Consider the following 25,055-nt stretch of genomic DNA (forward strand, 5'->3'; position numbering starts at 1 on the left):
AGAACACAACAAAAGATAACATAAGAATAAATGGAAGATTACATTACATTACATACATTTGGCTGACACATTTTTAACGAAAGCAACTAACAACACGGTATAAACAGTTTAAGTTTTTTAAAGCAATTCTCTGAAGACATAGAAGATATACTGTCTACACCAGTGGTCCCCCAAACTTTTTCTTCAGAGGGCCAGCTCACTATACCTGGCTATAAGAGAGGGCCAGAGACTCGGAGTATGTCAGTAACTGTAATAGTGCTGACAGCAGTCTACCTTGAATATTAATCCATTACATTTAATCATAGGCTATTGCAATGTAACACTATTGTAAGCAGTGTTTATTTTATATTGCCATCATGCCATATCAATAAAAAGTATTTCAACATGGAAATAGCTTAAATGAAATGATACTAACAAAAAGTCTTTAAAGCATTCCCAAAAGTATATTTTATTCAAAATGTTGAACTGTCTTTGCATACACAGCTAACAAGTTGTGAACAAGCAATATCCTACAAATAATTGAAAGTCCCAGAAATATGACTTGAATATAGTTAGGACTATTAAAACAAATTTTAGAATACTTTGATCACTGATGCAATCAGCATAGGCCTATTATCTTACTAATCTATATCTTACATTGTTTGCAGGCAGGACTACATTTCATTCAGTTTTCAATGGCTCGAAAAAGCGCCAAAACAACCACCAGTGGACAAAAAAGGTATTACAAGTGTACTGTTACGACTCATCATACAGAATGAATGGGGGAAATTACGAAGGTTATAGTTTGACGGTGTCATACTGCCCGTATAAGGATAGCAAAAAATAAAAAAAATAAAAAGACCCTTTCACCAACAGTGCAGAGATCATTTACATGCACACCATGACACACACATTTGCCTTGTTGTCTCTGGTACTGGCTTGGTACATGCTATGATAATAAGAAGGCAGCAGAGTTTACTGCCAGTTACAGCCGGAAATTGGTCAGATTCACATGTAGTTGTTTGGCAGAAAAAATATAATATCCAGTGGAAAATATGATACATGAATTAATTAGTTAGTTAGTTAGTTAATAAATAACATTAAATAAGCTTGTATTGCACAACATATTGGGGGCAGCCGTGACCTACTGGTTAGCACTTCGGACCTGTAACCGGAGGGTTTCCGGTTTGAACCCCGACCAGTAGGCACGGCTGAAGTGCCCTTGAGCAAGGCACCTAACCCCTCACTGCTCCCAGCGCGCCGCTGTTGATGCAGGCAGCTCACTGCGTTGGGATTAGTGTGTGCTTCACCTCACTGTGTGTACACTGTGTGCTGTGTGTGTTTCACTAATTCACGAATTTCCCTCACGGGATCAAAAGAGTATATATACTATATACAATATGTTATAATGACAACTGAATAAACATAGCCTATGAAACATTTTTTATTTCAAGTTTGCTCTAGCAGTGTAGGCTTTTATTCTATGAAGTCGGGCCACAAGTACGCAGGACATTTTTGAGTGGCAGCTGTGTTCCGACTCTAATTGATTAAGGATGGCTTCAAGGTATTTATTGGGACTATTCCTATTTTAGGAGGGTAGTCCAGGGCAACTAAATGGATGTCGCGACCATCCATCTAAAACTTTCTGTAAGGCTCTGTAAGCCACTCTCAATGACAATGACAATCACTCTCAACAACATATCATGCCTGTTTCTAAGCTCACATATGCTGACCACAAAACAATACCTATCCACTGGGAATTCTCCCAACTCCGGGGATTGGAAGAGTCGGAGGAACATGGCACATGGAAGAGCACAGAGGAACATGGATGTTTGTAGAGGGAGACCGATGTTGTAAAACCTAATTTTCTGGAGTTTGTGAAGGTATATTTAGTTTGCTACCCAGAAATCTTTTGAGTTGGATTGAATGTTTTGCATTGGACTATTACTTAAAGACTGCTCTGAAATAAAACTTCTGTTTGCTCGGCTTCACATTTTGGCTATTCTCTGCCATACATCCCACCTGCTTCAAAGAAAAAAAACCTGTCATGATATGACATATATTATTAACAAGAAAGATTAAGTACACAAACAAATACAAAATTATATCAGGAAATGCATGGTCTGCACAAACCTTAATGTCTGCAGTTTGCAGTAGGGACTAGATAGTCCCTTAGAGAGAAGCTTAACTCCAGAATCCCCCAGGTCATTTTCACCCAAGTCCAGCTTTATGAGGGCGTTTGTTGACTGCAGAACTGGCACCACAATCTCACAAGAATTATGTGTGATCTTACAATCAGCAAGTCTGCAAAAGAGTTTGACAATATTATATGACAAAATACTATGCAAGGTGTTTGGATACTAAATGTAAAAATGAGTATCACCAATGTTTAGGTCTGCAGTATGCAGTGGGAATTACAGTCTGATAGACAGAAGCTGAACTCCAGAATGTGACACGGTGTATAATTCTACAAAACGTTACACATATCCTTTCAAGTTCACAAAAAAACAGGTGCTGATACCTCCATCTGTAGGAGTTGGTGTGATGAGTTAAAGTTGCATGAGATTTAAAGTCATAATTAAGAGATATAAAGCCGAAATTTTGTGATTATTAACCCAGGAAGTAAACCCAAAAGGTCATGAGCTGTTGCTGTTCTGCTCAGTTTAAGTAGTAGTTTAGACATAAAACTGTTAGGCTACTGTAGCTTAATAGTTTATTTCAGCAATGTCTTTAGAGGTATAATCAACAGGCACTCCTTCGCTTTATGGACATCACCACCACAGGTGGTTTCTTTTAGGCTTTGCTTCTGTAGGCTACGGTTGACACTCGACAGAGGCATATTCATCCAGCTTTTCCATGCTGGTCACCTGCTCGTTAGAAATGTAGCTAGAGCCTATCAGACATCATCCTATTTGAATGATCTGGCTGTTTGGTCTATCTGATTATCAAATATGTTGTATCCATTAAATTCAGAATAATTATTCTTTGAAGCATCTATTTGAGTCCAACCCGTTTTGATTACATGCATATAATAATAATGTGTTGTGCTATGTGACTTCAAAGCAACATGCAACCGAGTAGCATCATTGACATTAGAACTGCAAAAGCTATCCAGCCTCATGGAGCCAGTTCATTATGGGAAAATTAGGAAAGTTACCGCCCATGGTGCAGAAAAGGATCGCTAGAAAGACAATCATTTAGAATGTGAGCAAGTTCATTTATCTAGTTTAGGCTACAGCACGTAGGCCTAGAATGGCATTGCTTGCTCTGACTCTTATACTGACATGTCTAGCATTCCTTTTCCGAGTCTGACACAACGTGACCTTTAGCCTACTTCCTGGGTTAATAATCTAGAAATTGTGACTTTATATCTCTTAATTATGAGAAATAAAGTCACAATTTTGAGATTTAAAGTCGTTACGAAGGAGTCCCTGTTGATTATACCTCTAAAGACATTGCTGAAATAAACTATTAGGCTACAGTGTGCAAACTGCTACAACCAGAGCCCGTCAACTAGCTAAACTGAGCAGAACAGCAAGCTCATGACCTTTTGGGCTTACTTCCTGGGTTAATAATCTCAAAATGTTTACTTTATCTCTTAATTATGAGAAATAGTTACGACTTTAAATCTCATAATTACGACTTTACATCTCATAATTACGTCTTTAAATCTCACAATTATGACTTTAACTCTCATAATTACGAGTTTATATCTCATAATTACAACTTTAAATCTCATAATTTTGATTTAAAATCTCATAATTTTGATTTAGTAGCTGGGCTTCCATATGGCTACATAGCGGAAGGGGAGGGAGCGTTTTCAAACTCATGTTAATCACGGTTAAAAACCTGGAGCAGCAGCAGTGGAAAACACACTTTACAGATGGACAAGCACGTTATAACACACTTTACAGATGGACAAGCACGTTATAACACACTTTACAGATGGACAAGCACGTTAGAACACACTTTACAGATGGACAAGCACGTTATAACACACTTTACAGATGGACAAGCACGTTATAACACACTTTACAGATGGACAAGCACGTTAGAACACACTTTACAGATGGACAAGCACGTTAGAACACACTTTACAGATGGACAAGCACGTTAGAACACACTTTACAGATGGACAAGCACGTTATAACACACTTTACAGATGGACAAGCACGTTATAACACACTTTACAGATGGACAAGCACGTAATAACATACACTTTTCATGTTTTGACACAGTACAACCATGTCACTGTTGAATAGTTGACACTAATAACATTTTATCTTGCCAATATTTGAGAAAAAGCTGCAAAGGTCTGCCACATGGCTACCCCCATTCCAAACAAAGGACATTCCTAACTACACAGGGTGCCAGGCCAAACTAATTATCATACAGTGATGGTTACCTCTGAAATCTCTGTAAATGTATGTTGTGAATAACATATTAATGTTTGGTCTTAAATTAATACTTGTATGGGCAACAGTCTAATGTATTTGTGCATAGTTGGGGACTGAGAAATAGTGTGAGATTATTATAAGTGTGAGATTTGCAGGTATCACACCTACACTACACCCACAGCTCTCAGACAACAAAGATCCTGTTGATTCGGGGGTTGCCCGGATGAATGATAAAAGAGGAGATGCTTCTCAGCTCGGTCTATTTTGCTCTGTTTTTCTTCTATGAGGGTGTTTGGGGAAGCTTAGGCTGACCTCTCAGTCTCTCTCTCTCCCTATCGTTGTCTCTTTGTTATGAGTAAATTGATCATAACTTCTGAACCAAAGGTGATAAATTGATTCTGTTTTTTTTTTCTGAGGAGCACACAACATTGTCTATCTTTCATACACATTATCTACAATGGACATAAGGGGAAAAGTAACACTCAAACTTATTAAAAATTATGTACCATTTTAAAGGGCTATTTCTCCTGATTACGATGATGCAGGGACAGACTGGGACTAAAAAAACTTGGACTTTCTTCCAAATAGGCCTACTACCATACACAGTACACACACACACACACACAGTCAAGGTATGACATTCAAAGATAAGTGGTCACATTTGACAAAAGTAATTATTGATTGGGTGCTGCTGGAAAATTTGGGCCCCATGTCATGAAATATTTTTGGGCCTCCAAAATGCTTGGAGGGTTTGGCGGCATGTTCTCCCATGATGGAAATTTTGAAAAATGACCCCTCAAATGATGACTTCTGGTGAATTTTGTGGAAACTAATTGATACAGTGACTAAAAGTATATTATAATATATTGATAGCATATTACAATACAGCCTATAAAAACCTACACAGGTTGAGTTTGATCTCATCACAGATTACATCAAGGAAGTAAGCCTAGCTCTTGAGCAAGCTTTGAATACTGTAAAGGTCACACCTGTTAAACTAACCTTAACATGATATTTACTGAGGGTAGGAAAAAAATAAATCTTACAAACCTTCTCTTATAAGCAACACTGTCAGGCCTATGTTTTACCTCTAGTCTGTAGGCAAGTCACTGCAAATAACCCCTTGGCATAAAACATGTAAATTATCTATTTACATGTTATATTCTTTTTTTTTATATAATTATTTTATAATTATTTTCATTTAATTATATTTTTTAAGAATGAAGAGGCCTTCTGCCTTTATGGGGACTTTTAATTTGAAAAGGGCTTATTGTGATACTGTATGTAGGCCTAGTGTATGTCTGCTGCTCTTACAGTTGTGTTTTGCCAATGTTTTTTGAATACCTACCACTTTGTTGAATTAAATAAAATAAACTGTAATGCCTAGATGTGCAGCACGCATATTCGTAGATCATTAAAAAAAAAAAAAAAATTCATATTCTAGCATAATGTCTACAGGCGGTTTAAGTCACACCAAATGCACAATAGGCTATGATAAATTATTCTTATTATAAGTTTGTTAATAGCCTAAATATAGCATACCTTTGGGGAGAAACTGGTTACATGTCGCTGTTCTCCCACTCAGTTTTCTGTTGCCTTGTTTTGCGTTTTTGATAGGCCTATCCCAAGTTCTTCCACAAATACATGTTACTCTAACTCAGTGTTTTTCAACCACTGTGCCGCGGCACACTAGTGTGCCGTGAGAGATCATCAGGTGTGCCACAGAAAATTACCCAAATGTCACTCACTCAGGGGCGTAGATTTGCGTGGGGACCGAAGGACGTGTCCACACCAATGTCAGATTACGACTGAAATGTCCCCACCAATATTCAGGTTGAAGTGGGGGGGAAAGCGCTCACATGCCCTACAAAGAGTTAAATACTTTTCTCACTTTGCTGCGGATCATCTCGTACAGATCGTGTAATGTGCAGTAGCCTATAAGGGTAAATCGCGCTGATTTGAAGTTACCTATAATAACTGAGCCGCAGGAGACGCTGCGCTTCAGCTTCACTTCACTACAAGGCATATGAAGTGCGTCCAAATTCATCCATTCTTCTCTGTTGAACTCCTCGAGTAGGCTACTCATCACACATGAAAGAGCCTTTTCTCAGCTTTTAAACGGTGCTATAGCCACTATTTGCTGTGATAAACAGTTCGCGAGAAAAATTAACTTCAAGAGATTTAATAATTATTCTCTTTGCCCATCTCCACATCCATTCGTCTCAGTGGAATATCGTAGGCCTACACACTCTTCACGCAACACATGACAACCCATATATCAGAATAAACAGCAGACCTTACCGAACACAAAGGTGTAAAGCATTCCCGTGTATAGTTAGCTGTTCCAGAGTAATCCGGTTTTGAAATAAATTATAGAAAAATTCAACATGGTCTTTCGGCTTTAAGCATTTCTTAAAACTTAGCTGTGCTTACATCGCCTAGATATCTGTAAATAGGCCTATTAGAGAATATACAGGCAGCTTATGGTTAAGAGTTGTCAATGTAGCCTTAATGATTCTTTTCACAAAATGCTAAGCATGCATGTATTTAAGTTTCTTAAAACTGAGCTGTGCTTAAATGGGTCAATGCATGATTTCATAACAGACCAAATAGAAAATAAATGTTAAATATAGCCTACATATGTATACATATTAAAATCAGATTATGTGCTACACAGTATATCAAGTTGGACAGTAGCACATTTTAAGCATGGGTAGTTGGACAGTAGCACATTTTAATCATTTTATATATCTATAGTGGCTGGTGAAAGAGTTGAGTGGCTTTTCCTTTTTTTGGGGGGGGAAATAGTGGGTAGTGTCCCCACCAAAGCTCAGACCAAACCTACGCCCTTGCACTCACTGGTCCAGAAAAGCAACTGTTGCATCAAAGAATTTATAACCACATGCTCTCATTGTGAATTTCCAGAATTCACAGGAATCATCACATATCCAGTTCAAAACAACAATTCAATTAGATATAGTCACCTACAAATGACAGAGGGCGCTTGTTTTATTGAGCAGGTCTTGCATAGAAGCCATAATAAGGCCATCTGTGTATTATTTGAAATTTTAGGCTATAGTATGTTTATTTTTTCTTCACACAGGATGTTAGTGTGCCGTGGGACATTTTAAGTGTCAAAAGTGTGCCGTGGCACAAAAAAGGTTGAAAAACACTGCATTAGTGAAATACGTCTGGCATGACCAGATATTTTAAAAATAATTTAAATAACACTAAACAACAATATAAGAAACGGGCTGCGGTCTATGATGGGAGCAGCCAGGTTTTCTTCTCTTGCGATCCTTCACATCAAACGTGACATTACGGCCAACCTGACGAGGCATGCAGGACGCAAAAATCAAAAATTACTGTTGCACTAGTATAGACATCTTGCCGTGCCAACGTTGCAATAAAGGTTGCCTAAATGCCATGCATATCAATGTCCTGTCAGCTTACTAATTGATTTTGCGTTGTGTGTAGATTTGGAATTTTTATTCCACTTTGTTTAAACAGCAAAGTGGCGAAGCCTCGTTGGAACTGGCTGGTGAATGTGACGTGCCTGGCTAGATACACCATGACCCTTTTTGTGCATCTAGGCCTATACTGATCGCTGTGGATTACTCTTTTTCGTGTCATTGGATTACAGCAAAATATGAATATTTTTGTCTTAACGTAATGGCATGATTGCGCTTCGTTTCTGCGTTTGGAGAGGCAGACTGTTAGGTAGGTGCATGAACACTTCCTTTAATTCTTGGAGTTATCGCTATGATTTAGGTCTGCCCTGTGCTCAAAAGCCTACAGTTTTACTTACTTTGCCTTTGTAGAATCGAATTTGAGTTTTCAATGACTCGTTCTCCTTAGCATACATGAACCGATGCATGTTGTTATTTAAAACTCCACTCTGCTAGGTGGCTATAGGCTAGATCATGGGTTCCCAAAGTGGGGGTCGGGACCCCCTGGGGGGTCGCGGGAGGGGTGGGTCGCGAAATGATTTCCATAAATCAAATACATTTTGGAAAAATAAAAGAGCTGTCACTTGACCGCACTTTAAAGACAGATTTTAATTCCAAGACGCTTGCTGAGTTCTGGATTTCAGTCGAGAGGGAATATCCACAGCTATTGAAGGCCGCGATGGACGTACTGACGCCGTTTGGCTCCACATACCTGTGCGAAAAGACTTTCTCTGCACTGACATATTAAAATCAAATACAGATCGCGTCTAAATGTGGGGGATGATCTCTGTGTGGCCGTCTCCACAATTAAACCAAGAATGGACTTGCTATGTATAGCGCGCTTCCATCTCATTATATGAGATTTACGCTGAAAGATAGTTGCCAAAATGTAAATTTGCGCAGCAACAATGTACATATGTTTACAACAGTTTGTGGACATTACCCTGACTGAGATATTCTTCTGTTAAAATGGAAATTAAAGTAATGTTACAAAGTTAAGTTTGCACGACAGCAATAATGTGCACTCATGTTACATGGGTATTATTTTTTGACTAAGGTATTCTGCTTTTATCATATAGTAAATTTCTATATGTAAAATCATAACAGACTGCTCTGTTCTTTTTTGTTGTCGTTAAGCCCGTGTTTGGATAAGCCTAGTGCGTATGGCCGGTGGGCACATTTTATTTTATTTCACATCCAGGGATAGTGGGAGTCGCCAGTCTCTGGCACGGTTATTTTGGGGGTCGCGGGTTGAAAAGTTTGGGAACCACTGCTATAGGCCATATAGTTTGTTTTTAATAGCAAACAGAAATGTCAAGATGGCAACAGTTCATTACATTCTTTAATTGACTAAATATTATGTGTGTTGAATTTGTGTTTGTGTTGCAAATGAGGCTAGACGCGGTGGATTAATTTATCAAATGTGAGCAGCAACCAGACCCTATGGGCTAAGCCATAGACAGTAAAAGAAAGGCGAATGTTTATTTTGCATTTCAAGCCAACCGTGCTGCATTGGATTTCATAAGTAAGTAAATTATTCATCTAATCCTGATATTTCTGTTTTTTAGGGGGGTTGAATTTTGAAGAGATTTTTTTTTTTAATATTATGTGTGTTGACTTCAAACTTTGCTTTATATTTTTATACGATTTCAAAGGGCTATTTTTCCTGATTAAAATGGTGGGTATACTGTATCTACTGTATCACAAGGGTATCAAGTCTGAAAAAATGTAATGTTCTGTGCAGTCCGTGTTATTTCACAACTACATGCAGTGAGTGACTCACACATCAGTCAGGGTAACTAGATATTACATCATCACTATACCCTCCAATACAACGCCAATATTAAGTAGCCTACAGCACAGGCTGTTTTGTTGACCTCATCATATTGTAACCACATCACTAACCTCAGTGTTTCCAGCCTGCAGTTAGTATGCTCCAGCCCAACAGACAGCAACCTCACTCCAGAATCCATCAGAGGATTAGAGCTCAGGTCCAGCTCTTTCAACAGGGAGTTTTCGGACTGAAGAGCAGATGTTAGGACCTCACAGGAATACTTTGTGAGACCACAACCAACCAATCTACAGTAACATAACACATGTAGGAGATTGGTTATTGCTAATGATCTAAATTTAACAAGATATTGCATCACCACTAGTCTCACTATCACCAGACCCAGCTCAATCTTTTAAGATTGAACATTGGTCTGGGGAGTCTGAAATGTATTTTCTACTGCACAAGAGGCGTGATCAACAAGCATAGTTCAAATGACACTGCAATTTGATAGTCAACAATCCGGGTGACGTTTGCAGAGCGACACGAAAATTCCAGGTGGATAAGCCAGTTTGTGATTGGTCCCCGCCAAATTGTAAAGGAAGCAGGAGAAAAAGATGCAAAAAAAATTGCCTGCAGATCAGGTGGTATCGAGAATAAAGCTGCAGTCTCACACCAGTTGTCTTTGAGTAATTTTGACTACAACTATTTTGTTGACCTCATCATATTGTAACCACATCACTAACCTCAGTGTTTCCAGTCTGCAGTTAGTATGCTTCAGCCCAACAGACAGCAACCTCACTCCAGAATCCTCCAGAGGATTAGAACTCAGGTCCAGCGCTTTCAACAGGGAGTTTTCTGACTGAAGAGCAGATGTTACGACCTCACAGGATTCCTCTGTGAGACCACAACCAACCAATCTGCAGTAACATAACACATGTAGCAGATTGGTTATTGCTAATGATCTACATTTAACGAGATATTGCTCGCTATCACCAGACCCAGCTCAATCTTTTAAGATTGATCATTGGTCTGTGAAGTCTGCAACGTATTTTCTACTGCACAAGAGGCTTGATCAACAAGCATAGTTCAGATGATACCAAATACACAATTTGATAGTAAACAAATCCGGGTGACGTTTGCAAAGCGACACGAAAATTCCAGGTGGATGAGCCAGTTTGTGATTGGTCCACACCAAATTGTAAAGGAAGCAGGAGAAAAAGATGCACAGGGTTCCAGCCTTAGCTGCAGGGCAAAAAAATTGCCTGCAGGTCAGGCTGGGTTTACCCTGTCTACATCACCACTATACCTCAATACAACACCTGTATTAAGTAGCTATTTTGTTGCTCTGTAGTATATTATAATTCAGATTCAAATGCATGACAGAGCTGCTATTCTTACTCACCGTGCTTTCCTACAAGCCTTCACTACTATAAGCAGTCTCTCACGACCCTCACTTGACTTGTACTTAGCCAGGTCAAGCTCATCCAGTGTTTTCTCAGACACTAGAAGCATGTAGGCCAGACTTGAACATTGGGCAGGTGAGAGCTCTTTTCCAGAGTCTATGTACTGCTGAATCTCCTGATGAAGGGAATTGTCCTTCATCTCCAATAAACAGAGCAACAGATTCATGCATCTTTCAGGGACTTCTGTGTCCTCACTCAGAATTCTTTTGATGTACTTGGCTGTTTCCTTGAGACTGTCTGAACTGCTCTCCGTGCATGTCAGAAGGCCTTGTAGGAGTTTCTGGTTGGACTCAAGTGAGATGCCCAAGAGGAAGCGAAGGAAAAGGTCCAGATGTCCATCTTCCTTCTGCATGGATTTATCTATTGCAGTTCTTAAAAACTCAGCCATGGAAAGGTTGGAAGGGGATTCTTGTGAGATAAATTGTCTCAGGGCTTCTGTGTTAGTCACAAAGGAGTGAAACACAAACAACGCAGCCAGAAACTCCTGAATACTCAGATGCACAAAGCAAAACACTTTTCGTCGGTCGACTCCACACTCACTCTTGAAGAACTCAGAGCACATACCAGAGTATAATGGACTGTCATTTTCATTGATGCCACACTCTTTCAAACTGACTTCATAAAACAAGATATTACCCTTCAGCAGTTCTTTATATGCTAGTTCAGATAAGTTCAAAATAACCTCTCTGTTCGACTCCAGGCGTTTTGCATCATCTTGTTCATAGGCCTCGTCATATTTTTGGCCCTTCCTGTTTGTTTCAGTGAGCAGAAAAAATATATAGACCTCGGTTAATGTGTCAGGCAAATGACCAGTGCTGGCATGACTGATCACAGTGGCTAAGATCCAGCAGAAGACGGGGATGTGGCACATGATGTAGAGGCTCTTTGACCTTTTAATGTGAGCGATGGCTGTGTGGGCTTCCGCTTGATTCCCAATCTTCTTCTTGAAATATTCATCCTTCTGTTGGTCATTGAACCCTTGTACCTCTGTCCACCTGTCTATGTATTTAGGAGGGATCCGTTTGACAGCTGCTGGTCGGGAGGTTATCCAAATTAGCGCATTACGCAGTAGATTGCCTTTGATGAGACTGGTTATCAAAACATCCACTGAAGCAGTCTTCAAGGGATCATGTATGTATTTGCCCTGTTCTACATTCAGGGAGAGTTTGCTCTCATCCAGACCATCAAAGATCAATATGATCTTCGACTTTCTGAACATTTGTGGAGTCATGACCTTTTCATCCAGTTCCAGATGAAAGTCAAGGAGGAGTTGGTGGAGAGTGTATGAATCATTCATCAAGTTTAACTGGCGAAATGGAAGTGCAAATATGAAATCAACATCCTGAAGGGCCCTTCCTTCTGCCCAGTCCAGAATGAACTTTTGCACACATACAGATTTTCCGATGCCAGCAATGCCTGTGGTCATTACAGTTCGAATTTTCTCTTGATCTGGTAAACACTTAAAGATGTCATTACAGTTGATTTTGTCTTCATTTGCCCTTTGGAATTTTGACTGTGTTTCAATCCTGCGAACCTCATGTTCCTTATTCACCCCTTCACTCTTTCCCTTTGTGATGTAGAGCTCCGTGTACATCTTACTCAGGAGTGTTTTGTTCTTCCCATCCTCAATACACTCATAAATCTCACCAAACTTCTCTATCATCCACTCTTTGTGTTTTGCTTTGACGTCCTGCAGAATTGCATCTACTGGAAAAAAAAGCAGTTTAACAGTTCAATCCACTGTACTCAGCTAGAATAATTCACACATACATTTTTGCATGACATATACATTTACTGTATGTACTTACTTTCAAACTGTGTATATATCAATTTATGATCAGAGATGTTTCATGTAAAAACTTGAATCAACTACTGACAATATGAATTGAATCAATAACTACTAACATACAAATTATTCTGAATATTTCATTAGTGTGTCATTATAAATGTCTAAACATCTTTCTTATTTGAGTCTTGAACAATATTGCTTCCTCTCATACAAAAAGTGAAAAGAAAAGAGTTGCATAATAAATCATTCAAGTGCACTCAGTGAGAAGTACTCAAACATGAGGTACAGGTAGGTGTAGAATGTGTTAAAGTATTCAGACATGAAGTACAGGTAGGTGTAATATGTGTTAAAGTATTCAGACATGAGGTACAGGTAGGTGTAGAATGTGTTAAAGTATTCAGACATGAGGTACAGGTAGGTGTAGAATGTGTTAAAGTATTCAGACATGAGGTACAGGTAGGTGTAGAATGTGTTAAAGTCTCACCATCTCTCTCTCCTGACTCTGCAACATCCCTGGAGAAACATGACAAGAAGACAATGCAAATTCATTATAAATTAATTTCAATAAATCACTTACAGTAAATTAATAATTTAATCGGGAGCTTTGAGAGGATTCCTGGTGGGCCATTAATGTTTTGGGCTGGTCTGAATATCATGAGCTTTAATGTTTCTGATGTTCTGCGCCCTTGTGGCACTTGAGCTGTGCGGTCGCAGCCCCTCACTCACTGTTTACCAAATATTAAAGGTGCTCTAAACGATGCTGGGTAACGTCACTTCTGTTGACTTTCAAACAAAACAGAGAGCTAGTTCACTACTTCCTCCCCCTCCCATTTGCTGCTCTCGTGCAATTGAAACTCTCCTGTGATTGAAACTCTTGTCTGTGATTTGCTGGAACAGTTTGTTATGTTTTTATGGGCTAGGTTTGCCCAGGTTGTTTTTGTTGCCGCTTTTGGAGCCTGGGCTGTCGACAGAGATCGCATTTTTTTTACAGTGTATTCAGGACACAGCGGTTGGTTAGGTCAGTGTTTTTCAACCTTTTTTGTGCCACGGCACACTTTTGACACTTAAAATGTCCCACGGCACACTAACATCCTGTGTGAAGAAAAAATAAACATACCATAGCCTAAAATTTCAAATAATACACAGATATGGCCTTATTATGGCTTCTATGCAAGACCTGCTCAATAAAACAAGCGCCCTCTGTTTAATTTGTAGGTGACCATATCTAATTTAATTGTTGTTATGAACTGGATATGTGATAATTCTGTGAATACTGGATATGGGGCCCCCATTGTACAATGCCTGCATACCACAAATAGTGCAATCATACAATCAATGAGAGCATGTGGTTATAAATTCTTTGATGCAACAGTTGCTTTTCTGGACCAGTGAGTGACATTTGGGTAATTTTCTGCGGCACACCTGATGATCTCTCACGGCACACTAGTGTGCCCCGGCACAGTGGTTGAAAAACACTGGGTTAGGTGATGTTTGCAGTAACATAAAATGTTTCAGCCTAAAATACCTGTGGCATTGCTTAGAGCACTTTTAACAAAGTAGCACAAACTGTTCTGAAGTTGCAACCAAGTCTATATCTGCAATAATTTAGGGGAGTAAATGAGCGGCCCCTCCTCCAGTGGCATGAGTGGTACGGCCCTGACAAACTCTTATGTGGGCAGGGGAGACGTGTAGTAGACCTAATAGTAATTCATTTTACTGCAGGGTAATAACCCCAGATCTCAAAAGCCCTCGAAAATGAAATATCATTTCAATGTGTGTTGAGTCCTCCTCACATGGAAGATTTTATCATTCAGTTTCAGTGAGCAAGGAGCCCCCCCCCCCCCCCCCCCAAATAACAGTCACACATGCCCTACGCCCACAACGTACCATAAAACAAAGGGTGTGTGTGTGCTTGTGTCTGTATGAGTGTGTGTGTGTGAGTTGTGTATATCTACCTCTCTTCTAATTTGTCTGCAAGGTTGTTGAGGTTCATCTTCCTCAGGATAGTCAGAGTCATTTTCACTGAGTCTTCATCCCCATAGACCTCCAACATCTTAGAGGCGACATCTGTAGCATCCTTTTTCTCCAGATCTCCTTTGGGAAAAGGTCCCATGGTCCCCTCAGAGTCAGACAGGAGCGCCTTGAACCGCTTCCGTTCTGCCTTCTTTAACTCATCCAGAGTTTTGCACAGCAGTTCCAGTGTGCTCACAGCCATGACCTTCACCTGACATACAGACAAATACAAAAAACAGATTGTTGGTCTTTGAGAGGTCTAGACAGTTTGCCATGGTGTTCATTTAGTCTTTCTCACTATTGAAGTTCTAGCCCTGTTACAGCCATTTCTTGGTTTTCGTATGGAAATAGAATTAATATTTTAATTTGAAATATGGATTTGGATAATTGGAAGGTTTTGATTGTATCTTTAATTATATTTATGTTTCTTTAATTATATTTATATTTCTTGGTAATCTGTCATAATTGACGTGTAGTCACGTGTGAGGCCAAAGCCAGTTGGCCTATATATGACGTAGGTCAGAATTGAACTGGGCCGATGGAAAATGGAAGCGTGGGGTAACAAACAGTTTTAACCTCACTCCACTCGTCTTTGCTTTTACTGAATAGTTTTTCGTTAAGTATTATTCCTGGATTTAATTTACAACAACTTTTCATTCGCCTTTTTTGTTACTGCAACTGGACAAATAAATAATCTTTCTTACAATGTTGGAGTGTGCGTCTAATCCCACCCAGGCTTTTACGTTTTTCATTGGACATGGAACTTGGATAAAAATGGACAGTACAAAGTTAAAACTTGTTTGAGGATTAATGGACCTCTTGGAATATGGATTAATGAACCTCTTACTTGGATGAATTGGCTTCTTAATGAATTATGGAAAGTTTGGAAGATATCGAAATGGAATACCGTGAGTAAAACGACTTCAAATAACGTCAGGCAATCGTGCCCCAAGTAGCCTCATTTGGCCTATCTGCCACTGACAAGAAGTTTCAAGATTTAAACGGAGTATCGAGGTTGGAGGCTTCAGCTGTGGAAAATTGACAACCTTAACTTTGGAAACTGGATTCTGAGGCTACCGAGAGTAAAGCGGATGTCAAGTGTCGCGTCGGGCCTCCGCGCTCAATAAAAGTTTGGCCTGTCTGCCGTGGAGAGGAGGGTTCAAGCTTTGGACGGATTGTCGAGTTTGGAGCTTGCAACTATGCAGAGTTGAGAACATTGAATTTGGAAACTGGATTCGTGGAAGGCGGTGAGTTGTACGGAGTTTAAATAACGTCGGGCCGCCGCGCCCAAGAAATGTAAGGCCTGTCTGTCGCGAACATAAAAAGACACTTTAAGTGGATTACATAGTTCGTGGATTACACAGTTGGTGAATACACAGTTCAGTCACATAGGTAGGCCTAAGTGGACTAAACTACACGTAGGAAACTCGAACGCGTTAAGTTTGGAAAACCTGTGAAGAAACAAAGGAGTTTGAATTAACTTCGGGCTGCCGCCCATAAGAAAAGATTGGCCGTGCAGCGAAAGGAAGGAAAAGGTTGAATGGAGATTGGACTTTTGTCGAATGTTGATTGCAAATGCAAAGCTGGAACAAGGAATAGACATCGTGGAAACGATGATTGAAGAATAAAGGAAAAATTGTTTAGCCTAAATTAATTGGAACACGTTAACATGGAAAAAGTTTGAATGCAGTGGGATAAGCCTGCTCATTGACAACATTGACGCAGTACGTGGGATAAGCCTACTCATGTCGCTAAACAAAATAAGCTGCAAGATGCAGAAACAAAGCAGGCCTATAGACATCGAAGAAACGATGACTGAGAAGGAAAGGAAATTGTTTACATTAATTGGAACTCGTAGAGTTAAGTTGGGTGTTCTCACTCGAAAGGAAAATGAAATAAAAGCGTTGATGGAAGCTGGTGACACCAAGGACGAAGCAAAGCAACCAGCACAGGATTTTATTCGTTACTTGGAAGAGTTTGAGGATTTACAAGAAAATGTTCACGCTTTATTATCAGACGAAGAGAAGGAACACGATCGAAATGACTGGTATGAACCAAAGATGGGACATTTCAAAGAGTTTCTTGATTGCATGGAATGCTGGTTGATGGCTGAAGAAAATGATTCTGAACTCGAACAAGCTAGTGATTTACAAGGTGCAGGCGTCGAGTCTTTGTCGCCACCTGACAGCGTTTCACAGGCCTTAACAAAGCCTACAAGTAGCACCTCCAGCTGGAGCGACAAGGCCTCAGACGCTCTCGTTGAAGCACTAGTGCAACGCGCAGTGTTAGTAGCGCAAACACACTCTCTGGAAGAGAAACTTAAATTGGAAATTGAGGAATTGCAATTAAAATCAAAAAAAGAAAAATATCAACTTCTAACTAAAATAGCTGAAGCCGAAGCTAGAATTAAAGTTCTATCTGAAGCTGAAATTATTCCTGTGGATAGGGCTTTAAGTAATTTTGCAACTTTGTCCAGTGCATCAATGAAGTGTATAATTCCAACATCAACAAAGACAGCTCAAACAAAGCAAATTGTATACCCAGACAAACAAAAGGAGTTCTTGCGATGGAAGGGTGGCTCAAAGAAAGGCAATCGGCCAGTTGCATCATGTGTTGGATCTGGATGGCCAAACATGATGGCGCTAAGGAAAGGAGGCTCATTTCCACGAAGAGAAAGAAAAGGAGAAAAGATGTGGTCAGAGAAGAAAAGTAATATAATGGCAAATCAAAGACAAAGCAGTGCCAACTCTAACTCAAATAGGGGGAGCAGTTTTGCTACAGCTATCTCACCAATGCCAATGTCTGAGCAAAAAAGGTTGCATACAAACAGACAAATTTCAAATGGAATCAGTTCAAGCACATTCATTAAGCCCTGCACGTACTGCAATAAAAATCACTCCATGAAAGCATGTGGAGAATTTCAAATCAAACCAAATAATGAAAAGGTGGACTTTTTGAAAACTAAAGGAATATGCTTTGGATGCTTGGAAAGAGGACACATGGGCAAAAGTTGTAAAAATCGCATGTCTTGTCATATGTGTAGACAAAACCATCCGACAATTCTGCACAGACAAGGTAAAGAAAACCGAAAGGCTCAGAGTGACATGGAAGGATCCACAGGTTCTGATGCAGTCGTCTCACTGGAAATGGGTAGCAATACTGGGGCCGGAAAGAAAAGGTGTGCTGCATTCGTACCTGTGAAATTGGAAAAGAAAATGAAATGCATTGATACATATTCACCCTTGGATCCAGGGAAGTCGACAATGTTTTGCCCCTGGAAAGAAAATGGAGTTTCTCCCAAAAACTATGGGTCAGGAAAACCTGGAGTCAATGCTCCAAAAGCTTTGGAATCCTCAAAGAATATCCATCGCCAATTTGGAAAGCTTTGGAAACGGCGCATCCAAGACGCAATGGAACAGCATGGTAAGAGGAAGGAATTGTCACAGGAAGATTAACAGTCTTTAAAAGGAGTGTCTGATCCAGCTGAACTTAAAAAACATATCTTTCGTAATGTCAGAAGGAACATGCCTGACAGGTTAAAATCCCATCAAAGATCTCAAAATCTGGTGAAGGAAGAACAACATAGGCATATCTTTTCGAAGGAGAACATGCTGGTGCAGCTTCGCATTGGTTCATCAGCCAAAGACCTTCTCCCATGCCAAACCACCTGGATTAGTGGCCCACAGCTCCTTGAGAAGCCCTCTCGGTGGGCAGGAACAATTAAGAACTAGAATTTAATTTTTGATTTTATGGTCATGTCTTAAGTTTGTGGAAGACTTCTGTCCAAAAAGCAAGCCGCTCTTTCACTTTTTGAAACGGGTAGCTTGAAGCATGGAGTTCCATGACTTAAAATTCAGACACGCTTTAGCAGAGGTGTGATACAAAGAAAGTGACTCAATTGGAACAAACCCAATCAAAATTTCTCAGTTGGACATTAGGTTCTTTTAGATGATAATTTTGCCCCCCAAAAAGTCTAGGGGCCACACAATTGTCATTGTTAAAGATGCTAAAGTTTTTTTTTGTAAAAGTAAATTTAAGACAAAAACTAATGAATTGGAAAGACCTGTTTTGGGGTAATGCCTTTCTATTTTGAGGCTGAATGAGATTTTGATTTAGTTTTTGAATATGTAACTCATGGCTATATGCCTGAGTATTGGAATATCGAGTACAATGTTAATTGGAATGCTAAAAACAGCATATGGAATGATGTACAGTGTAAAATGTAAATCATATAACGCACAGTAGGTGCAAAAGAAAAGCAAATGCAATGGAAATAATGATATGGTGCTTAATTGCTAACTGATAATTGTTACCTTTGAAAAAGTTGACTTTGTAGGTTTTCTGGATCCAATGGACTTTTGTCTGAAGACTTGAGTGTTTTTCAATACCTTTTTGATGGAGTACTTTTTCGTGAACTCCCACTCTCACATTAGCTCGTACATATACATTCATTCCTACATATATTCGAATGGACTATTGCACACATCTGAATCGACTTTGGAATTTTTTTGTGCACTTGAAATGGACTTTTGATGTGTATACTTAATATGTAATGCAATTCTTGGTTGTGTACAAATGTATTACTGTGCACTATGATGACTGCAATACTTGGAAACTTTGGTCTATGATGTGTGGCATGAAATGCATAATGGCTGTTTCTGTATGGATTTGGTAATTTATTGTTAAACAAAAATTAGGGGCCGGAATGTTACAGCCATTTCTTGGTTTTCGTATGGAAATAGAATTAATATTTTAATTTGAAATATGGATTTGGATAATTGGAAGGTTTTGATTGTATCTTTAATTATATTTATGTTTCTTTAATTATATTTATATTTCTTGGTAATCTGTCATAATTGACGTGTAGTCACGTGTGAGGCCAAAGCCAGGTGGCCTATATATGACGTAGGTCAGAATTGAACTGGGCCGATGGAAAATGGAAGCGTGGGGTAACAAACAGTTTTAACCTCACTCCACTCGTCTTTGCTTTTACTGAATAGTTTTTCGTTAAGTATTATTCCTGGATTTAATTTACAACAACTTTTCATTCGCCTTTTTTGTTACTGCAACTGGACAAATAAATAATCTTTCTTACAATGTTGGAGTGTGCGTCTAATCCCACCCAGGCTTTTACGTTTTTCATTGGACATGGAACTTGGATAAAAATGGACAGTACAAAGTTAAAACTTGTTTGAGGATTAATGGACCTCTTGGAATATGGATTAATGAACCTCTTACTTGGATGAATTGGCTTCTTAATGAATTATGGAAAGTTTGGAAGATATCGAAATGGAATACCGTGAGTAAAACGACTTCAAATAACGTCAGGCAATCGTGCCCCAAGTAGCCTCATTTGGCCTATCTGCCACTGACAAGAAGTTTCAAGATTTAAACGGAGTATCGAGGTTGGAGGCTTCAGCTGTGGAAAATTGACAACCTTAACTTTGGAAACTGGATTCTGAGGCTACCGAGAGTAAAGCGGATGTCAAGTGTCGCGTCGGGCCTCCGCGCTCAATAAAAGTTTGGCCTGTCTGCCGTGGAGAGGAGGGTTCAAGCTTTGGACGGATTGTCGAGTTTGGAGCTTGCAACTATGCAGAGTTGAGAACATTGAATTTGGAAACTGGATTCGTGGAAGGCGGTGAGTTGTACGGAGTTTAAATAACGTCGGGCCGCCGCGCCCAAGAAATGTAAGGCCTGTCTGTCGCGAACATAAAAAGACACTTTAAGTGGATTACATAGTTCGTGGATTACACAGTTGGTGAATACACAGTTCAGTCACATAGGTAGGCCTAAGTGGACTAAACTACACGTAGGAAACTCGAACGCGTTAAGTTTGGAAAACCTGTGAAGAAACAAAGGAGTTTGAATTAACTTCGGGCTGCCGCCCATAAGAAAAGATTGGCCGTGCAGCGAAAGGAAGGAAAAGGTTGAATGGAGATTGGACTTTTGTCGAATGTTGATTGCAAATGCAAAGCTGGAACAAGGAATAGACATCGTGGAAACGATGATTGAAGAATAAAGGAAAAATTGTTTAGCCTAAATTAATTGGAACACGTTAACATGGAAAAAGTTTGAATGCAGTGGGATAAGCCTGCTCATTGACAACATTGACGCAGTACGTGGGATAAGCCTACTCATGTCGCTAAACAAAATAAGCTGCAAGATGCAGAAACAAAGCAGGCCTATAGACATCGAAGAAACGATGACTGAGAAGGAAAGGAAATTGTTTACATTAATTGGAACTCGTAGAGTTAAGTTGGGTGTTCTCACTCGAAAGGAAAATGAAATAAAAGCGTTGATGGAAGCTGGTGACACCAAGGACGAAGCAAAGCAACCAGCACAGGATTTTATTCGTTACTTGGAAGAGTTTGAGGATTTACAAGAAAATGTTCACGCTTTATTATCAGACGAAGAGAAGGAACACGATCGAAATGACTGGTATGAACCAAAGATGGGACATTTCAAAGAGTTTCTTGATTGCATGGAATGCTGGTTGATGGCTGAAGAAAATGATTCTGAACTCGAACAAGCTAGTGATTTACAAGGTGCAGGCGTCGAGTCTTTGTCGCCACCTGACAGCGTTTCACAGGCCTTAACAAAGCCTACAAGTAGCACCTCCAGCTGGAGCGACAAGGCCTCAGACGCTCTCGTTGAAGCACTAGTGCAACGCGCAGTGTTAGTAGCGCAAACACACTCTCTGGAAGAGAAACTTAAATTGGAAATTGAGGAATTGCAATTAAAATCAAAAAAAGAAAAATATCAACTTCTAACTAAAATAGCTGAAGCCGAAGCTAGAATTAAAGTTCTATCTGAAGCTGAAATTATTCCTGTGGATAGGGCTTTAAGTAATTTTGCAACTTTGTCCAGTGCATCAATGAAGTGTATAATTCCAACATCAACAAAGACAGCTCAAACAAAGCAAATTGTATACCCAGACAAACAAAAGGAGTTCTTGCGATGGAAGGGTGGCTCAAAGAAAGGCAATCGGCCAGTTGCATCATGTGTTGGATCTGGATGGCCAAACATGATGGCGCTAAGGAAAGGAGGCTCATTTCCACGAAGAGAAAGAAAAGGAGAAAAGATGTGGTCAGAGAAGAAAAGTAATATAATGGCAAATCAAAGACAAAGCAGTGCCAACTCTAACTCAAATAGGGGGAGCAGTTTTGCTACAGCTATCTCACCAATGCCAATGTCTGAGCAAAAAAGGTTGCATACAAACAGACAAATTTCAAATGGAATCAGTTCAAGCACATTCATTAAGCCCTGCACGTACTGCAATAAAAATCACTCCATGAAAGCATGTGGAGAATTTCAAATCAAACCAAATAATGAAAAGGTGGACTTTTTGAAAACTAAAGGAATATGCTTTGGATGCTTGGAAAGAGGACACATGGGCAAAAGTTGTAAAAATCGCATGTCTTGTCATATGTGTAGACAAAACCATCCGACAATTCTGCACAGACAAGGTAAAGAAAACCGAAAGGCTCAGAGTGACATGGAAGGATCCACAGGTTCTGATGCAGTCGTCTCACTGGAAATGGGTAGCAATACTGGGGCCGGAAAGAAAAGGTGTGCTGCATTCGTACCTGTGAAATTGGAAAAGAAAATGAAATGCATTGATACATATTCACCCTTGGATCCAGGGAAGTCGACAATGTTTTGCCCCTGGAAAGAAAATGGAGTTTCTCCCAAAAACTATGGGTCAGGAAAACCTGGAGTCAATGCTCCAAAAGCTTTGGAATCCTCAAAGAATATCCATCGCCAATTTGGAAAGCTTTGGAAACGGCGCATCCAAGACGCAATGGAACAGCATGGTAAGAGGAAGGAATTGTCACAGGAAGATTAACAGTCTTTAAAAGGAGTGTCTGATCCAGCTGAACTTAAAAAACATATCTTTCGTAATGTCAGAAGGAACATGCCTGACAGGTTAAAATCCCATCAAAGATCTCAAAATCTGGTGAAGGAAGAACAACATAGGCATATCTTTTCGAAGGAGAACATGCTGGTGCAGCTTCGCATTGGTTCATCAGCCAAAGACCTTCTCCCATGCCAAACCACCTGGATTAGTGGCCCACAGCTCCTTGAGAAGCCCTCTCGGTGGGCAGGAACAATTAAGAACTAGAATTTAATTTTTGATTTTATGGTCATGTCTTAAGTTTGTGGAAGACTTCTGTCCAAAAAGCAAGCCGCTCTTTCACTTTTTGAAACGGGTAGCTTGAAGCATGGAGTTCCATGACTTAAAATTCAGACACGCTTTAGCAGAGGTGTGATACAAAGAAAGTGACTCAATTGGAACAAACCCAATCAAAATTTCTCAGTTGGACATTAGGTTCTTTTAGATGATAATTTTGCCCCCCAAAAAGTCTAGGGGCCACACAATTGTCATTGTTAAAGATGCTAAAGTTTTTTTTTGTAAAAGTAAATTTAAGACAAAAACTAATGAATTGGAAAGACCTGTTTTGGGGTAATGCCTTTCTATTTTGAGGCTGAATGAGATTTTGATTTAGTTTTTGAATATGTAACTCATGGCTATATGCCTGAGTATTGGAATATCGAGTACAATGTTAATTGGAATGCTAAAAACAGCATATGGAATGATGTACAGTGTAAAATGTAAATCATATAACGCACAGTAGGTGCAAAAGAAAAGCAAATGCAATGGAAATAATGATATGGTGCTTAATTGCTAACTGATAATTGTTACCTTTGAAAAAGTTGACTTTGTAGGTTTTCTGGATCCAATGGACTTTTGTCTGAAGACTTGAGTGTTTTTCAATACCTTTTTGATGGAGTACTTTTTCGTGAACTCCCACTCTCACATTAGCTCGTACATATACATTCATTCCTACATATATTCGAATGGACTATTGCACACATCTGAATCGACTTTGGAATTTTTTTGTGCACTTGAAATGGACTTTTGATGTGTATACTTAATATGTAATGCAATTCTTGGTTGTGTACAAATGTATTACTGTGCACTATGATGACTGCAATACTTGGAAACTTTGGTCTATGATGTGTGGCATGAAATGCATAATGGCTGTTTCTGTATGGATTTGGTAATTTATTGTTAAACAAAAATTAGGGGCCGGAATGTTACAGCCATTTCTTGGTTTTCGTATGGAAATAGAATTAATATTTTAATTTGAAATATGGATTTGGATAATTGGAAGGTTTTGATTGTATCTTTAATTATATTTATGTTTCTTTAATTATATTTATATTTCTTGGTAATCTGTCATAATTGACGTGTAGTCACGTGTGAGGCCAAAGCCAGGTGGCCTATATATGACGTAGGTCAGAATTGAACTGGGCCGATGGAAAATGGAAGCGTGGGGTAACAAACAGTTTTAACCTCACTCCACTCGTCTTTACTTTTACTGAATAGTTTTTCGTTAAGTATTATTCCTGGATTTAATTTACAACAACTTTTCATTCGCCTTTTTTGTTACTGCAACTGGACAAATAAATAATCTTTCTTACAATGTTGGAGTGTGCGTCTAATCCCACCCAGGCTTTTACGTTTTTCATTGGACATGGAACTTGGATAAAAATGGACAGTACAAGCCCCTTAAAGGAACACTCTAATGTGGTTTGGTGTGAAGATATTGTGGGCACAAGTTTCTCCACATGTTCCTATATACAATATTGAATATGTTCAATAAAATAAAATATTGACAATTATTTTAGAAGACACTTAAGTGTTGATCAATCCCTGAACATTCCAAGGATCTAGCATGAATTATTAAAAAATATTAACTTTGTAAGCCCTTTTTATAAGCTTCCATATCTCAGAAACTAAGGAAGATATAAGCCTATGCTTTTGCATGGATGTTATTAGGTACAGTGAGATTATTGACGCCACGTTTGAAGCAAATCCAGGATGGTCAGAGGGAAACATTTAGTAAAATTAAATGTTTATTTGGCATGGACTAACCCTAACATGTTTTCATATCACAGCAATGGGAGCAAAAGTGTTGCGTTTATATTTTGGCATTGGTTTCTGATCAAAGTGTTGTACCCTACACTTTAAAACTATGACATTAATTTATATTTCAATTCAATATTTCAACATTATTAACATGATCTGGTATGGGCCATTTCTAGACCCCCCCCCCCCCCCCAACATTATACTGTGCCTACTTCAGAGGGCACTGTTCCCACCTAATTTGGCCTACTGTAAGGCCA

General features: G+C 39.3%; 2 protein-coding genes across 2 annotated transcripts in view; both read right to left on the reverse strand.

Annotated features, from left to right (window-relative positions):
- The window catches only part of LOC143117242 (NACHT, LRR and PYD domains-containing protein 12-like), a 30,135-nt gene extending 15,069 nt beyond the window's left edge, over positions 1 to 15,066 (reverse strand). The window contains exons 1-6 of the mRNA XM_076278838.1: positions 14,807 to 15,066; positions 13,336 to 13,364; positions 11,002 to 12,769; positions 10,343 to 10,516; positions 9,731 to 9,904; positions 2,113 to 2,283 (exon numbers count right to left, since the gene is read on the reverse strand). Of these exons, the coding sequence (XP_076134953.1) occupies positions 2,113 to 2,283; positions 9,731 to 9,904; positions 10,343 to 10,516; positions 11,002 to 12,769; positions 13,336 to 13,364; positions 14,807 to 15,066 (2,576 nt within the window). The remainder of the gene's footprint in view (positions 1 to 2,112; positions 2,284 to 9,730; positions 9,905 to 10,342; positions 10,517 to 11,001; positions 12,770 to 13,335; positions 13,365 to 14,806) is intronic.
- Positions 1 to 25,055, reverse strand: part of LOC143122144 (NACHT, LRR and PYD domains-containing protein 3-like) — a 235,363-nt gene that overhangs the window by 193,556 nt on the left and 16,752 nt on the right. The gene's annotated exons all lie outside the window — the stretch shown is intronic.

Source organism: Alosa pseudoharengus, unplaced genomic scaffold (genome assembly GCF_046254945.1).
Source record: "Alosa pseudoharengus isolate Yale_2024_CS ecotype anadromous, Long Island Sound unplaced genomic scaffold, YU_APseudo_1.1 YU_APseudo_1.1_scf_1, whole genome shotgun sequence".
Classification (NCBI taxonomy): Eukaryota; Metazoa; Chordata; class Actinopteri; order Clupeiformes; family Clupeidae; genus Alosa; species Alosa pseudoharengus.